The sequence below is a fragment of the Cherax quadricarinatus genome, chromosome 49 (genome assembly GCF_038502225.1).
Source record: "Cherax quadricarinatus isolate ZL_2023a chromosome 49, ASM3850222v1, whole genome shotgun sequence".
NCBI lineage: Eukaryota > Metazoa > Arthropoda > Malacostraca > Decapoda > Parastacidae > Cherax > Cherax quadricarinatus.
Genome location: NC_091340.1, coordinates 11,786,054 through 11,802,106, shown reverse-complemented (window position 1 = coordinate 11,802,106; position 16,053 = coordinate 11,786,054). Strand labels below are relative to the sequence as shown.

At 38.8% G+C, this 16,053-nt stretch overlaps 1 protein-coding gene across 2 annotated transcripts in view; it reads right to left on the bottom strand.

Moving 5' to 3' along the window:
• The window catches only part of LOC128697005 (hepatoma-derived growth factor-related protein 2-like), a 55,507-nt gene that overhangs the window by 23,480 nt on the left and 15,974 nt on the right, over positions 1–16,053 (bottom strand). For both annotated transcript variants that reach the window (XM_053788505.2, XM_053788506.2), the window contains exons 4-6: positions 15,484–15,623; positions 13,868–14,095; positions 7,443–7,662 (exon numbers count right to left, since the gene is read on the bottom strand). In XM_053788505.2, the coding sequence (XP_053644480.1) occupies positions 7,443–7,662; positions 13,868–14,095; positions 15,484–15,623 (588 nt within the window). The remainder of the gene's footprint in view (positions 1–7,442; positions 7,663–13,867; positions 14,096–15,483; positions 15,624–16,053) is intronic.

Sequence of the window (16,053 nt, the reverse complement as noted above, 5' to 3'; positions counted from 1 at the left end):
TAAAAGTATTAGTCAGAGGGCAGAAGAGGGGTTGTTGAGGTGGTTTGGTCATTTAGAGAGAATGGATCAAAGTAGAATGACATGGAAAGCATATAAATCTATAGGGGAAGGAAGGCGGGGTAGGGGTCGTCCTCGAAAGGGTTGGAGAGAGGGGGTAAAGGAGGTTTTGTGGGCAAGGGGCTTGGACTTCCAGCAAGCGTGTGTGAGCGTGTTAGATAGGAGTGAATGGAGACGAATGGTACTTGGGACATGACGATCTGTTGGAGTGTGAGCAGGGTAATATTTAGTGAAGGGATTCAGGGAAACCGGTTATTTTCATATAGTCGGACTTGAGTCCTGGAAATGGGAAGTACAATGCCTGCACTTTAAAGGAGGGGTTTGGGATATTGGCAGTTTGGAGGGATATGTTGTGTATCTTTATATGTGTATGCTTCTAAACTGTTGTATTCTGAGCACCTCTGCAAAAACAGTGATAATGTGCGAATGTGGTGAAAGTGTTGAATGATGATGAAGGTATTTTCTTTTTGGGGATTTTCTTTCTTTTTTGGGTCACCCTGCCTCGGTGGGAGACGGCCGACTTGTTGAGAAAAAAAAAAAAAAAAAAAAAAAAAACAAAAAAAAAAAAAAAAAAAAAAAAAAAAGTTGGGGTGAAGAAGTTGCAGTTCAAAGGGTCATCTGAACTGTGAACTGATGAGATGGTGAATAAATAAATGATGAACATATTTCCTCTTTTCTGGGTCATCTGCTTTGGTGAGTAAAATCAACCAATTTTTTGGATGCATCTGGTTCAAACTCTGTCTACAATCTTTTATATTTATAGAAGTACTATACCCATATGGGTCATTCAGTGTATATATATATATATATTTTTTTTTTCAACAAGTTGGCCGTCTCCCACCGAAGCAGGGTGACCCAATAAAGTAAGAAAATCCCCAAAAAAGAAAATACTTTCATCATCATTCAACACTTTCACCACACTCACACATTATCACTGTTTTTGCAGAGGTGCTCAGAATACAACAGTTTAGAAGCATATACATATAAAGATACACAACATATACAGTGGTCCCTCCTTTTTCGTAATTAATTCGTTCCTTGAGGAGCTACTATAAATTTTAACCCTTTGACTGTTTCCGACGTATAAATACGTCTTACGAGCCAATGTTTCTGACGTATTTATACGCACAAATTCTAGCGGCTTCAAATCGCGCGCCAAAGGCCTGGTAGGCCTACACGGGAGAGAATGGGTCTCAGTGGTCGGTGTGCACCCTGTGAAAAAAATCTGGGACCTAGCGGTGCATTGTGGGAACGCCATGTTGTCAGTCCATTTTCACCATGCCTCTCGGTAAGAAGTTCCTCACTCCTCGGCGGATTGGAGGTCTTTTGTTCCCAAGTGATAGCTCTAACAGCGATGAAAATGTCAGTGACAGTGAATTCAAGGGTTTTCAAGTGAGTGTTACCGAAAAAAGTGCCCAGGATAACGTAAATAGTGACGAAAACCCAGATGACCCACAACCTTCGACCTCTGGTGCTGTGCCGGCTTGTTCACATTCACCTTCGCCTGTACCAGGACGAAAGAGGAAACTATTTGGTCGTGTACAACACCCTGATGATAGCAGTGATAGTGATAGTGATAGTGATTTCAAGGTCATTGAAAGCAGTTCTAGTGACAGTGAGAGTGAATATTCCCCAGTGAAGCGCCAGTATGTACGACGTAGCATGCGGTCTGGTAGTGTTTCATATGTTGTTCCAAGGGGAAGGAGAAACTCTGGGAGCACATCCCGTGGCCCAACACCACGACCTGATAGTGAAGATGACGATATTGTAACGATGGGTATGAATGGTGACAGTGAGGGAGGAGGCAGTGGTGGTGATAGTGAGGGTGGCACGGCCCATGTGGCACCATCACCGGGCCACGCTACTAGCCACGCGGCTGACTCAGCAGAACAACCAGCCTCACCCTACCCCACACTGCCACAACCTGCACCACCACAACCTGCACAGCCACAACCACGGTACAATATCCAGACCCCACCAGCAGACCGCATCTGGGATTGGCAGGACGGTGACGAGTTTGTTCCCAGTCCCCATGACTTTGATGAAACACAAAGTGGAATAAAGCCATCTTGTCCACTTGGGAACAATGCCAGTGAACTGGACTGCTTTGAGTTATTCTTCGATGAACCCCTGATGGACATCATTGTCAGGGAAACCAACACATACTGTGAATACACCATGGCAAATACAATTCTCTCACCAAAATCACGGCTACACAAGTGGAAGGAGACAACTGTGGCAGAGATGTACCTGTTTTTTGCCACAATAATGCTTATGCCACATGTGTATAAGCACACTGTCACCACATACTGGACAACAGATCGCCTGATTTCAACTCCAGGTTTTAGTGACATTATAGGTGTCAATCGTTTCCTGATACTGTTGCGTATGTTACACTTTTCAGACAAAACCAGGCCTGACAGAAGCGACAGGTTATATAAGATAAGAAATGTGTTTATGTACCTGAAACAAAAGTGCTGCATGTATTTTTATCCCTTCAGGAAGCTTGTTATTGATGAGTCCTTGATTTTATTCAAAGGAAGACTCTCATTCAAGCAATATATACCAAGCAAGAGGAAACGCTTTGGTATAAAGCTATTTGTACTGTGTGATTGCAGAAGTGGTCTTGTTTTAGATATTATTGTGTACACTGGCAGTAATACTTTGAGAGATACCATGAAGTTATTGGGTATCTCTGGTGATGTGGTTCGAACAATGATGGAACCATATCTTGGTAAGGGGCATATGTTATTTACTGATAACTGGTACACAAGCCCCTTACTCAGTGATTTCTTGCGAGTGAACTTGACAGACGTGTGTGGCACAGTGCGTGGTAATCGCAAACATATGCCAAGGTTCGACGCTGGCACTCGCAGAGGTGAGGTGCAAGCCTTTGCTGCCAATGACATCATGGCATTTCGGTGGCATGACAAACGTGATGTCACATTGTTGACATCAGTTCACACAAACGAAATGGTACCCAGTGGCAGGGACAACAGAGAGACCAATGAACCCATTCTAAAGCCTGCAGCTGTCATGGACTACAACCTCAATATGCGCTTAGTGGACAAATGTGACATGCAGATTGGGTTTGCAGACTGTGTACGCAAGAGTTATAAGTGGTATATCAAACTTTTTTTCCATCTTGTTGATATCTCTATGCTAAATGCTTATAACATATACAAGTTGAAGACCAACAAAACACCAAAATATGGTGAATTTTGCCTGTCAGTAATCAGACAAATAATTGCAAAGTACAAAGGAGCAACTCCTGCAATAGACCAGCGCCCACAGACGTCATCTCGTTTGAGGCCTGGTGATCACTACCCCATACAACTGCCTCCTACTACTGCCAAGAAAAATGCTCAGAAGAGGTGTTATGTATGTATGCATACCACAAAACGCCCACAAACACGCAGAGACACTCGTTTTATGTGTGAGGAGTGTGAAGTGCCCCTCTGCATATACCCATGTTTCAAAGAGTTCCACAAGCTGCAGCAGTTCTAGGAACGTGCTTAGTGACTGTACATATGTATATATATTATGGAACAATAGTAATAAACATTGTTTTGTATTGTTTGTTTGTGTAAACAAAGTGTATACACAAACTAATAGTGATAAAGTTTGTTCTGTTATTGTGTTGTAAATAATGAGTGTATATTTGAACAATGCACCTTACATTGGTCTCACAGGCCACATAAGTTACCTGGAAAAGAAAAATATTGAAAAATGCAAGAAACCTTTGAATTAGAGTAAATAAAAGAATACCGGGTGGGCGGCAGTCGCCGCTGTTGCCATACGCACGTCGATTTCTGCAAACTTTGCGGCTCTATATCTCGGTAAGTACTGATGGCAAAAATTTTTTTTTAGGCTTAAAACACTAGTAAAAATATTCCTAACATTTTCATAAGAAAAAATAATTTTTTTTTTTTTCGAATATTTGGCGACATAGAATGACAGTTTCAGAGAGGGCCCTGAAACAGTCAAAGGGTTAAAGCTTCACACCCATATAAGAGTGTTGGTAAAACTATACTCTCATACATTCCCCTCTTTGCCTCCAAGGACAAAGTTCTTTGTCTCCACAGACTCCTAAGTGCACCACTCACCCTTTTCCCCTCATCAATTCTATGATTCACCTCATCCTTCATAGACCCATCCGCTGACACGTCCACTCCCAAATATCTGAATACATTCACCTCCTCCATACTCTCTCCCTCCAATCTGATATCCAATCTTTCATCATCTAATCTTTTTGTTATCCTCATAACCTTACTGTTTCCTGTATTCACTTTTAATTTTCTTCTTTTGCACACCCTACCAAATTCATCCACCAACCTCTGCAACTTCTCTTCAGAATCTCCCAAGAGCACAGTGTCATCAGCAAAGAGCAACTGTGACAACTCCCACTTTATGTGTGATTCTTTATCTTTTAACTCCACTCCTCATGCCAAGACCCTAGCATTTATTTGTCTTACAACCCATCTATAAATATATTAAACAACCATGGTGACATCACACATCCCTGTCTAAGGCCTACTTTTACTGGGAAATAATTTCCCTCTTTCCTACACACTCTAACTTGAGCCTCACTATCCTCATAAAAACTCTTCACTGCTTTCAGTAACCTACCTCCTACACCATACACCTGCAACATCTGCCACATTGCTCCCTATCCACCCTGTCATTTGCCTTTTCCAAATCCATAAATGCCACAAAGACCTCTTTAACCTTATCTAAATACTGTTCACTTATATGTTTCACTGTAAACACTTGATCTACACATCCCCTACCCACTCTGAAGCCTCCTTGCTCATCCGCAATTCTACATTCTGTCTTACCTCTAATTCTTTCAATTATAACCCTACCGTATACTTTTCCTGGTATACTCAGTAAACTTATTCCTCTATAATTTTTACATTCTCTTTTGCCCCACTTCTCTTTATATAAAGGAACTATACACTCTCTCCGTCAGTCCCTAGGTACCGTCCCCTCTTTCATACATTTATTGAAGAAAAGTACCAACCACTCCAAAAATATATCCCCAGCTGCTTTTAATATTTCTGTCATAATCCCATAAATTCTAGCTGCTTTACCCCTTTTCATTCTACGTAATGCCTCACGTACCTCCACCACACTTACATTCTGCTCTTCTTCACTCCTAAAAGATGGTATACCTCCCTGGCCAGTGCATGAAATTACCGCCTCCCTTTCTTCCTCAACATTTAAAAGTTCCTCAAAATATTCTCGCCATCTACCTAATACCTCCCTCTCCCCATCTACTAACTCCCCTACTCTGTTTTTAACGGACAAATCCATACTTTCCCTAGGCTTTCTTAACTTGTTTAACTCACTCAAAAATTTTTTCTTATTTTCATTAAAATTTCTTGACAGTGCCTCTCCCACTCTTTCATCTGCTCTCCTTTTGCACTCTCTCACCACTCTCTTCACCTTTCTTTTACTCTCCATATACTCTGCTCTTCTTATAACACTTCTGCTTTGTAAAAACCTCTCATAAGCTACCTTTTTCTCTTTTATCACACCCTTTACTTCATCATTCCACCAATCACTCCTCTTTCTTCCTGCCCCCACCCTCCTATAACCACAAACTTCTGCCCCACTTTCTAATACTGCATTTTTAAAACTATTCCAACCCTCTTCAACCCCCCCCCCACACTACTCATCTTTGCACTAGCCCACCTTTCTGCCAATAGTCGCTTATATCTCACCCGAACTTCCTCCTCCCTTAGTTTATACACTTTCACCTCCCTCTTACTTGTTGTTGCCACCTTCCTCTTTTCCCATCTACCTCTTACTCTAACTGTAGCTACAACTAAATAATGATCTGATATATCAGTTGCCCCTCTATAAACATGTACATCCTGGAGCCTACCCATCAACCTTTTATCCACCAATACATAATCTAACAAACTACTTTCATTACGTGCTACATCATACCTTGTATATTTATTTATCCTCTTTTTCATAAAATATGTATTACTTATTACCAAATTTCTTTCTACACATAGCTCAATTAAAGGCTCCCCATTTACATTTACTCCTGGCACCCCAAATTTACCTACTACTCCCTCCATAACATTTTTACCCACTTTAGCATTGAAATCCCCAACCACCATTACTCTCACACTTGATTCAAAACTCCCCACGCATTCACTCAACATTTCCCAGAATCTCTCTCTCTCCTCTACACTTCTCTCTTCTCCAGGTGCATACACGCTTACTATAACCCACTTTTCACATCCAATCTTTATTTTACTCCACATAATCCTTGAACTTATGCATTTGTAGTCCCTCTTTTCCTGCCATAGCTTATCCTTCAACATTATTGCTACTCCTTCTTTAGCTCTAACTCTATTTGAAACCCCTGACCTAATCCCATTTATTCCTCTCCATTACATATAGTACATAAACAATACAATGGGAAATGATGAATGAAACATTAACAGCAAAACACTTACCTTTATTGGAGATTCTTCTTAGTGTATGGGAGACTGGAGGAGGACAGAGATTGGATTGTTTACAGTTTGGAAGGGAAATCCCCTTCCAGCAACACCTCAGGTACCAATTGCTTCTCTGGGGTTGCTTGTCTTCTCTGTTTCTTAATGCCACTAGGACCACCTTGAGAGTCACTCTAGTCCTGTCTCGCAAAGTAACTGTGGAGAGAGCTCTGTTTCTGGCGTCTCTTTAACACTTCCCTAAAATGGCCCAAGACTTTGTCACTGTACATATTTCTCACCTTCTTTACCACAGGCTTGGCACTAGGAGCTTTCTTTGGAGCCATGGTAGCTTATTTAGTACTTGCAAGCACTAAAATGAGTGGAATATTATGAAATATTTCATAGGAGCACTTGAGGGGACCTTCACTCACTGGTAAACAATGCCAGACTGGCTGGGTAGGGGGGCCTCCCCGGCTCACACCTTGCGTACGCGTCCCGGACGAACTACTATTTGCGAGTCAACCTATGAAAAGCGAGTCCATGTTTATACGAAAATACCCCTATGATTGGCGAAATTTACGATTGCCGAGAACTACGAAAAGCGAGGGAACACTGTATATATATACAGTATATACAGTAGATCATTGATTATTTTATACAGGGCTATCAGGGAAAGATTGTGCCTAATTTTCAGAAATGCCAGAGCAAAGAAATACTTTTTTAGGACTCCTATTGTATGATCATTATTTTTCTGCAATATCTACTCAGGTGCTCTGTATGAAAACAAGACTTGCTGACAGTGTTAAATTCCAGAAAAAAACAATTCCTGGATAATGAATGATCTACTGTACAAGTTAATACTGTCAATTACATGTTTTTGTTGCTAAAACATAAACATAGGTAAGTACTCTTCCACATCATCTAACTCACCAATCCATATTAACTAATAAGCTGTTTTCAGAATTTGACTTCACATAATATGCCTCGGGCTTGAATCCTTCTTCACACCTATGAAAATTCTTTGGTATCTCGGAAGGAAGTTGCTGGTTAGCTAAGGTATGAGGTTTAACATAGACTGGAGTGGTAGTGCTGGACTTTTTAGCAACAGTAGTTGAGTGTGTGCTGTGGCTGCCTGCAGCTTCATCATCATCTGCAATCAAAACAAGAACTGCCTTATTACCTATGTTTTAAACCAATATATCAATCAGGGAGTCCCCAACCTTTTCAAGATTAAAATCTACTGTAAAATTTGAGCTAAATGCAGCAGAAACCCTAACCCATAATCTTTCACTCAAAGTAGTTACTATGTACTATTATCTGTCTAGTTTTAAGTAGTTTCTATATATTAGGATTAGTCTGCCCAAAATGCCCCAGCATGATAGTGGCTTTCTTTGTATTTACACATTGTAACCTTTACAAAGAAATAAACCTTTATCTTTGTCTAAGTGTATTCAAAATTATAAATATAAAAGTAAACATCATACTGGGTAGCTATATCAGTGGATGAACAAAAAATCAAGGACACTTCAAGGACATATTACAATACATCAAACATATAGAAAGAATGCTTTACTTGTCATATCATAGACCTATACAAAGAAAAAAAAGTTCCTGTGAGTAAAATTAGTGATGAAACTAGTAAAAAAACATAAGAAATTACAAACTAAAAATGAAAAACATGGCAGCTTGGTAAAATAAAACTGGACACTAAGTAAATTATACCATTTCCTAAGCAGGTTAAAAAAAAAAAAATCCCTATCAAGAGTTAGTCGAACAAAGATGTACACAATGTAGCTTACTAAAGTAGCTAACTTATTTCAATTTGTCAATACTAATCAAATGATTAATGCTTTAATGATGATGTTAAGGAAAAAATTCCTGCAAGCAAAGTGAATTAAACAGAATTTAAAATTTATTATCAAGATAATACTATATTAATCTTTGTCTGGATAGGTATAACTTTTTTTTTACACAGGGTAATATTTATTTTAAAAATGAAAATATGTAGTATATACATCCATTTTCTCAATATATGAAATAGTACAGAAAAACAAAAATTTCATATATAAGCATATTAACTCCATCAAAATTAAGACTTAATTAGCTATAAATACAATAACAAGCAGTTGTGTTTGTCAATTTCCAACTACTAATCTTTGAAATACTTGATTCTTTGTGGAAGAAACATTACCAAATAGTCCAGTCTTCACATTTAATCAAGTGAATGTTATTTACCTGTATAAAAAGAGTAATAATATATGCACTCTAATAACCTACAAAGGTAGGATGCACTGTCAAGCATATTCCCAGTTTAGGGAAGCACGTTTGTAATACAGTACTGTACAATCAATATTCGTTATAAGTTGTTATAATGGAACAAGGAGGATTTAGGAAAACTCAGCGATGTGTAGCCTAAGTGTTTACATTTCATATTTTAAGTGAATTCTCATATAAGGGTAACAATCTCTTTGTTGCATTTATGGATTTAGAAAAGAGTGGATAGATGAGCAATATGGAAGATGTTGCAAATGAATGGAGTACATATTAGGTTGCCGAAGCAATAAAAAGTTTTTTTGCAGAGGCTGCAACCCAGATTAAGGTATGCAAGAGAGAGAGTGGGAGATTATTTTCCAGTAAGAGTAGGCTTTAGACATGCATGTGTAAGATCACCACAGTTAATATATTTGTAGATGGGTTTTTAAAAGGAGTGAACTCTAAGGTATGTGATCAAAAGATAATAAATCTAATAAGCAGTAGTAGTAGTTTTCACAGTCACTCATAATAATAATAATAATAATAATAATAATAATAATAATAATAATAATAATAATAATAATAATATCTTCATTTCTACACGTACATGTACAAGGTATATAGGCCTAGTTGACATCAATGACATGCTACTATGTAGAAAGCCGCTTGTTATGGAGAGCATTTCGGGCAAATTAGGTCAGTTTTGTCCCAGGATGCAAACCATACAAGTCAACTAACACCCAGGTACCTATTTTACTGATGGAGAACATACACAACTGGTGTAAAGAAACACGCCCAATGCTGGGAATCGAATCCGGACCCTTGCCATGTGAAGCGAGAGCTTTAGCCACCAGGCCACGGGGCACAATGACACAGTCTCTCTAGGAATTTCTAAAGAGAAATTGCAAAGGATGATAGATTAGTTTTGAGGGTGTGCAAAAAAGAAATTAAAAGTCAACATAGAAATGAGCAATGAAATGGGAATAACAAAAAAGTTTAGAATACGAAAGAGTGGATATCAAATTGGAGGGACAGAACGTCAAGGAAATGAATATACAGTACGTATTTAGATACGTCTAGGTAGTAGGTTGGTGGACAGCAACCGCCCAGGGAGGTAATACAGTCCTGCCAAGTGAGTGTAATACGAAAGCCTGTAATTGTTTTACATGATGGTAGGATTGCTGGTGTCCTTTTTTCTGTTTCATAAACATTCAAGACTTCAGGTACGTCTTGCTACTTCTACTTACACTTAGGTCACACTACACATACATGTACAAGCGTATATATACATACCCCTCTGGGTTTTCTTCTATTTTCTTTCTAGTTCTTGTTCTTGTTTATTTCCTCTTATCTCCATGGGAAAGTGGAACAGAATTCTCCCTCCGTAAGCCATGCGTGTTGTAAGAGGTGACTAAAATGCCGGGAGCACGGGGCTAGTAACCCCCTCTCCCATATAAATTACTAAATTTAAAAAAAGAAACTTTCGTTTTTCTTTTTGGGCCACCCTGCCTTGGTGGGATACGGCTGGTTTGTTGAAAAAAAAAATATACTGAGTATACCAGGTAAAGTGTATGGTAGGGTTATTATTGAAAGACTTAAGAGGTAACACAGAGAGCAGGACTGCAGATGAGCAAGGAGGCTACAGAATAGGTAGGCGATGCGTAGATCAATGGTGTTTACATTGAAGCATATATGTGAACAGTATTTAGATAAAGGTAGGGAAGTTTTCATTGCTGTTACAGATTTAGAAAAGGCATATGATAGAGTGGACTGGAGAGCAATGTGGCAGATGTTGCAAGTGTACGAATAGGTAGTAACTTACTAAATGCTGTAAAGAGCTTTTATGAGGATAGTGAGGCTCAGGTTAGGGTGTGTAGGAGAGGGGGAGATTACTTCTCAGTAAAATTAGGTCTTAGACAGGGATGTGTAATGTCACCAAGGTTGTTTAATATATTTACATATGGGATTGTAAAAGAAGTAAATGTTAGGGTGTTGGGGAGAGGGGTGGGATTAAATTATGGGGAATTAAATACAAAATGGGAGTTGACACAGTTACTTTTTGCTGATGATACTGTGCTTTTGGGGATTCTAAAGTTACAAAGGTTAGTGGACAAGTCTGGGAAGGTGTGCAAAGGTAGAAAGTTGAAAGTGAATATAGATAAGAGTAAGGTGACGAGGGTATCAAATGATTTAGATAAAGAAAAACTGGATATCACATTGGAGGGTGGGAGTATGGAAGAGGTGAATGTTTTCAGATATTTGGGAGCTGAATTATAAGTGGCTGGGTTTATGAAAGATGAGGTAAACCATAGAACTGATGAAGGAAAAAAGGTAAGTGGTGTGTTGAGATATCTGTGGAGACAAAGAACGTTATCCATGGAGGCCAAGAAGGGAATGAACGAGAGTACAGTGGTACCAACACTCTTATATGGTTGTGAAGTGTGGGTTGTAAATGGAGTTACTAAAAGTATTAGTCAGAGGGCTAAAGAGGGGCTGGTGAGGTGGTTTGGTTATTTAGAGAGAATGGAACAAAGTAGAATGACTTGGAGGGTGTATAAATCTGTTGGGGAAGGAAGGTGGGGTAGGGGTCATCCCTGAAAAGGATGGAGGGAGGGAGTACAGGAAGTTTTGTGGGCAAGGGGCTTGGACTTCCAGCAAGCGTGCATGAATGTGAAAGACAGGAGTGAATGGAGATGACTGATTTATGGGACCTGATGAGCTGTTGGAGAGTGAGCAGGGTAATATTTTGTGAAGGGATTCAGGGAAACTGGTTAGCTGGACTTGAGTCCTGGAAATAGGAAGTACAATGCCTGCACTTTAAAAGAGAGGGTTTAGGATATTGGCAGTGTGGAGAGACATCTAAACTGTTGTATCTGAGTGCCTCTGCAAAGAGTGATAATGAGTGATGGTGAAAGTGTTGAATGATGAATGATAATAATAATAGTTTTTTTCCTTTCTTTTGGGGTTTTTCTTTCTTTTTGGGTTTTTCTTTCTTTTTGGGTCGCTCTGCCTTGGTGGGAGACAGACAGCCGACGTGTTAAAAAAAGAATTTGCTGGTAAAAAGGTTCTTGATCCAAGGAATTTGAGCCACTCTTCCCTTCCTTGGATCACACCTGATAACCTTCTGTTCCCCACTCCAATTTATGGTTAGCCTGACTTGAATCCTGAAGGTGGGAAGTATTGTACAGTACTTGCACTCTGAAGGAGGGGTGAGGATATTACAGTTCAGAAGGTCATATGAACTGTGATGTTAGCACAATTCTGGCAAGATAGTGATTAATGAATAGTGGTGGATGCATTTCCCCCCTTTTTTTTGGGGGGGGGGGGGGTAAACCCACTTTAGTGGGAGACAGCTGATGTGCAAAAAAAAATGCTTTCCAGATGATCTATGGTTTGCCCACTGCTTCATGGGGTTCCTGTTTATATTATGCTGCAGTTATGTAATAATGACTGAAAAGACTGTAGCACAGTTTCTGGACAGGCACCTACAATCAGTACATGACTAGCTGGGCTGTGGTTCGTATGCATGTTGGATTGCATGTGGCTGACAGTAACAGCCTGGTTGATCAGACCCTGATCCACCATGATGCCTGGTCATGGATTGAGCTGCAGGGGGTGCTGAACCCCTGAACACCTTCCAGGTATACTCCAGGTATGTCTTCTGAGTGATATCCATTAGGTGAAAAAATTTTGCTTTCCGAATGACATGGTCTCAATCATTTTCAATAAATGAGATTCTAATGCATTATGAATGGTCTTGTGTGCGTTACTGCATAAAAAGGTCTAAGAAGAAGGCTTAATGCATAAACACTGATAACAGTCACATTTGTTTAGCTTCAGTCATACTTGTTTAGCTTCAGTCGTATTTCTTTAGCTATGAAACAACCTAAACTATTGCACTCTTGTAACAAGCAAATTAAGGGTTAAGCTTTAATAAACAAATTTCCACATTGTAGGAGGCTAGACATTAATTCATGCATAATATTCTCCTCTAAAAACTTATTTACTTAGATCATGCTACAGATTAAAATTCACCTGGAAACAGTAGTGGATTTAAAGGACAAGAGATCCTAAGTGGAACAGCATTTAGTGGGCTCCTCCGCTGTCACCTACTATACGTGTGGAGAGACAGACTTACAATCGATTGTATGACTGCTACTGACCTGCTTCAAGCAAGTTGTCATATTGGTTTTTCACAAATAAATATTCAACAAAACATGAAAAACTTTAAGAACTGTTTTTGTTTAATTTCAGGATCGTAATACTGTAGTCTATACATGCAAATAAATATCTGGGGCTTACTTAGTCCTCTAGTCGGTAAATTCACCACTGTCTGGAAAAATCTCATCTAGCAAAATTAGGGACTCTGTACAAGCCACATATTTTAACAAGTCCTGGCTTAATACTAAAGGTTCAGGACAGACCAAAACATTGTTTAAGATTTTCTCCTATATTGCAGATTTATTGTGAACAACAATTTGTGTGATGCTGAAGATTTTTAAGAAGCAATTCTCAATTACAAAGAATGGGAGGTATGTAATCTAAAAAGAGATGCTGTCCACCACTGCAGGAGAGAAGTTATCCTAAAGAAGACCATCTTTAAGTAATTACTTACCATATTCCACAACCACAATAAACCCTGCTTTAAAAGGGGTTAAAAATTAGTAAAATTAGCTATTATCTTTCCAAAGCATAGTTTAAAACTACAGTACTGTGTATTATATGGTATTAATGTAAATAGGCAGACAATTGCATTTATTTTTAAATAAAAGATTAGGTCAGCAATTTAATTGCTAATGCTACAGAGAAGCATTGACTCCCATCTGTGCCATGCAGAATCACCAAACATTTTCTAAGATTTACCTCTGCTAGGTTTTCACTAGAGAAAATAGTTAATGTTCTAAGATTTGTGGTTCAGGATAGATTACCCATGACTGGTCATCCTTGGGGATTCAGCCGAGGGTTCAGCACAGCAGACTTTGAACTGTGTAGATAACACAAGGGACACCAAGTCAATAACTTATAATAGGTAACAACCTCAATGCAAGTAAATTAATGTTACATGTTTATTGAACATAAAAATAAAAATGTCTATGCCTTACCCACATAGCCTCTATTGTCTATTCCTTGCAGCTTCTTGTTTAAAGATTTAGAAAGACTTCTAAATTTTTTCTTCTCAGATTTATGAGAACTTTCATCTTCTTTACCCTGTTCATCTTGAGTTTGAAGTTCTTCAGGATTAGAAGCCTCCCTAGGTTTAACTGTTGAATACAATGGGTCATCCACATCACTGTCAGGGCCAGTCACATCTCCATTTGCTGAAGGTCTCTCTGTAATAAAAGTTATAAAATATTCAAGACACTTCATTATATATTTTTTTACCATGCTTATCATTTCCAATCAAGGTAAGGTGACCCACAGAAAGAAAAACAATCATCCTCCTTCATTCAATAGCTATCTTACCAATACAATTCGAGACACTTTACTAAAACAAAATAGGGAGCCTTCGGAGTTTTCATATTCAAATCCACCACTATCACTACGTGGTATATATAAATTTTTGGCCTAAAGTAATTTGTGAAGATTTTTTATAATTTCCCCATCTATACATGTATATCCAAAAGATTTTTTGAAATTAGCCAATGTAGCATTAATGTGACCATCAAGTGATAATCTTTTTATTTATATTAGAAATGATCTGTGATGAATGTGGCAGAGATGCATCTTCATAAATACTGTACAAAAGAGCTATTATTTGCATCAAAATTTTGTGATTAATTTCTTTTCGTAGAGCTAGTTCAATTTAACATGCCCTCTCAATAATAGTTATAGTGTTTTCATGCTATAACTATTATCCAGAGGGCTGAGGAGGGCTTATTGAGATGGTTTAGACATGTAGAGAGGCTGGAACGAAATAGAATGACTTCGAGAGTGTATAAATCTGTAGTGGAGTGAAGGCAAGGTCAGGGTCAGCCTAGGAAAGGTTGGAGGGAAGGGGTAAAGGAGATTTTGTGTGCGAGGGGCTTGGACTTCCAGCAAGCGTGTGTGAGCATGTTAGATATGAGCAAATGGAGACAAATGGTTTTTAGGACTTGACGTGCTGTTGGAGTGTAGCAAGGTAACATTTACGAAGGGATTCAGGGAAACCGGCAGGCCGGACTTGAGTCCTGGAGATGGGAAATGCAGTGCCAGTGTTGCAGTTTTATAGCTGTAGTGTAAGCATACCACTGGCAAGACAGTGATGGAGTGAATGGTGATGAAAGTTTTTCTTTTTCGGGCCACCTTGCCTTGGTGGGAAACAGCCGATGTGTTAATAAAAAAATAAACATTACATATATGGCAGCCAGAATGAGATAGTCAGTCCCTTAGCCTTAAATAAAGTGTTCAGCACTTTACTCTTGACTGATCAAGACTAAGTTGCAGAACCCTTTCTTCAAGACTGAGGGATTGATGCCTTCATCTTAATCTGTTTTCCATATACAGTACATATATGCTCTGTACTGGCACAGACACTGCTTGGCAAAACACCTCCAAAATATAGATATTCAAGCATTGCATATGTCTTACTCCTCAACTTGTTAGTACAATATTGTGTATCATGAATAAAATAATAAATTGCTTTATACAGAATAACAAAACACGAATACTAGAGGAAATTATAAAGGAAATCTGATATGTACAGTGTTAGCCAACAGCTCTAGATAAACAGGTAAAATACCTTGGTCAAAAGCTTCATCGTCCACAAAGCTGACACGTCTCTGGGATGGTGGACGAGGGTCATACAACTTCCCTTTCTTTTGTTTTCCTGGCTTAGTTATGTGGTCCTCTGAAACTCTGCTGGGACTCTTAACCTCAGACCTTTAAAAAAATGTGAAAATAATTCGAAGAATGTATTTTTTGATGAAAAAATACATCTGAATAGACACTGTATATGTATTACCATTAATGGTTTAGTGCTTCCCCATGAATATAATACTACTACGCCTTAAAAAAGTTAACTCTATAAACCCCAATTTAAGGAACTTCAGAAATACAAGACAAAATCTGTTGGATCAACTGATTTGGAAACAATGGACAAAGTCCACTGGTTACAGAACTATCCATAATTGTTACAATCACAGTGAAACAATCTCATCTCTATCACAATCGTCACTACTAGCCACCCTCCCCCCAACTGAACATAAAGCAAAAATGTACTGCCAGGACTTGATGAGTGCAAATAATGAATCCCATGAAGTGGTCACATTATTCAAATTCACACTACATTGGACCCTCGGCTAATGATATT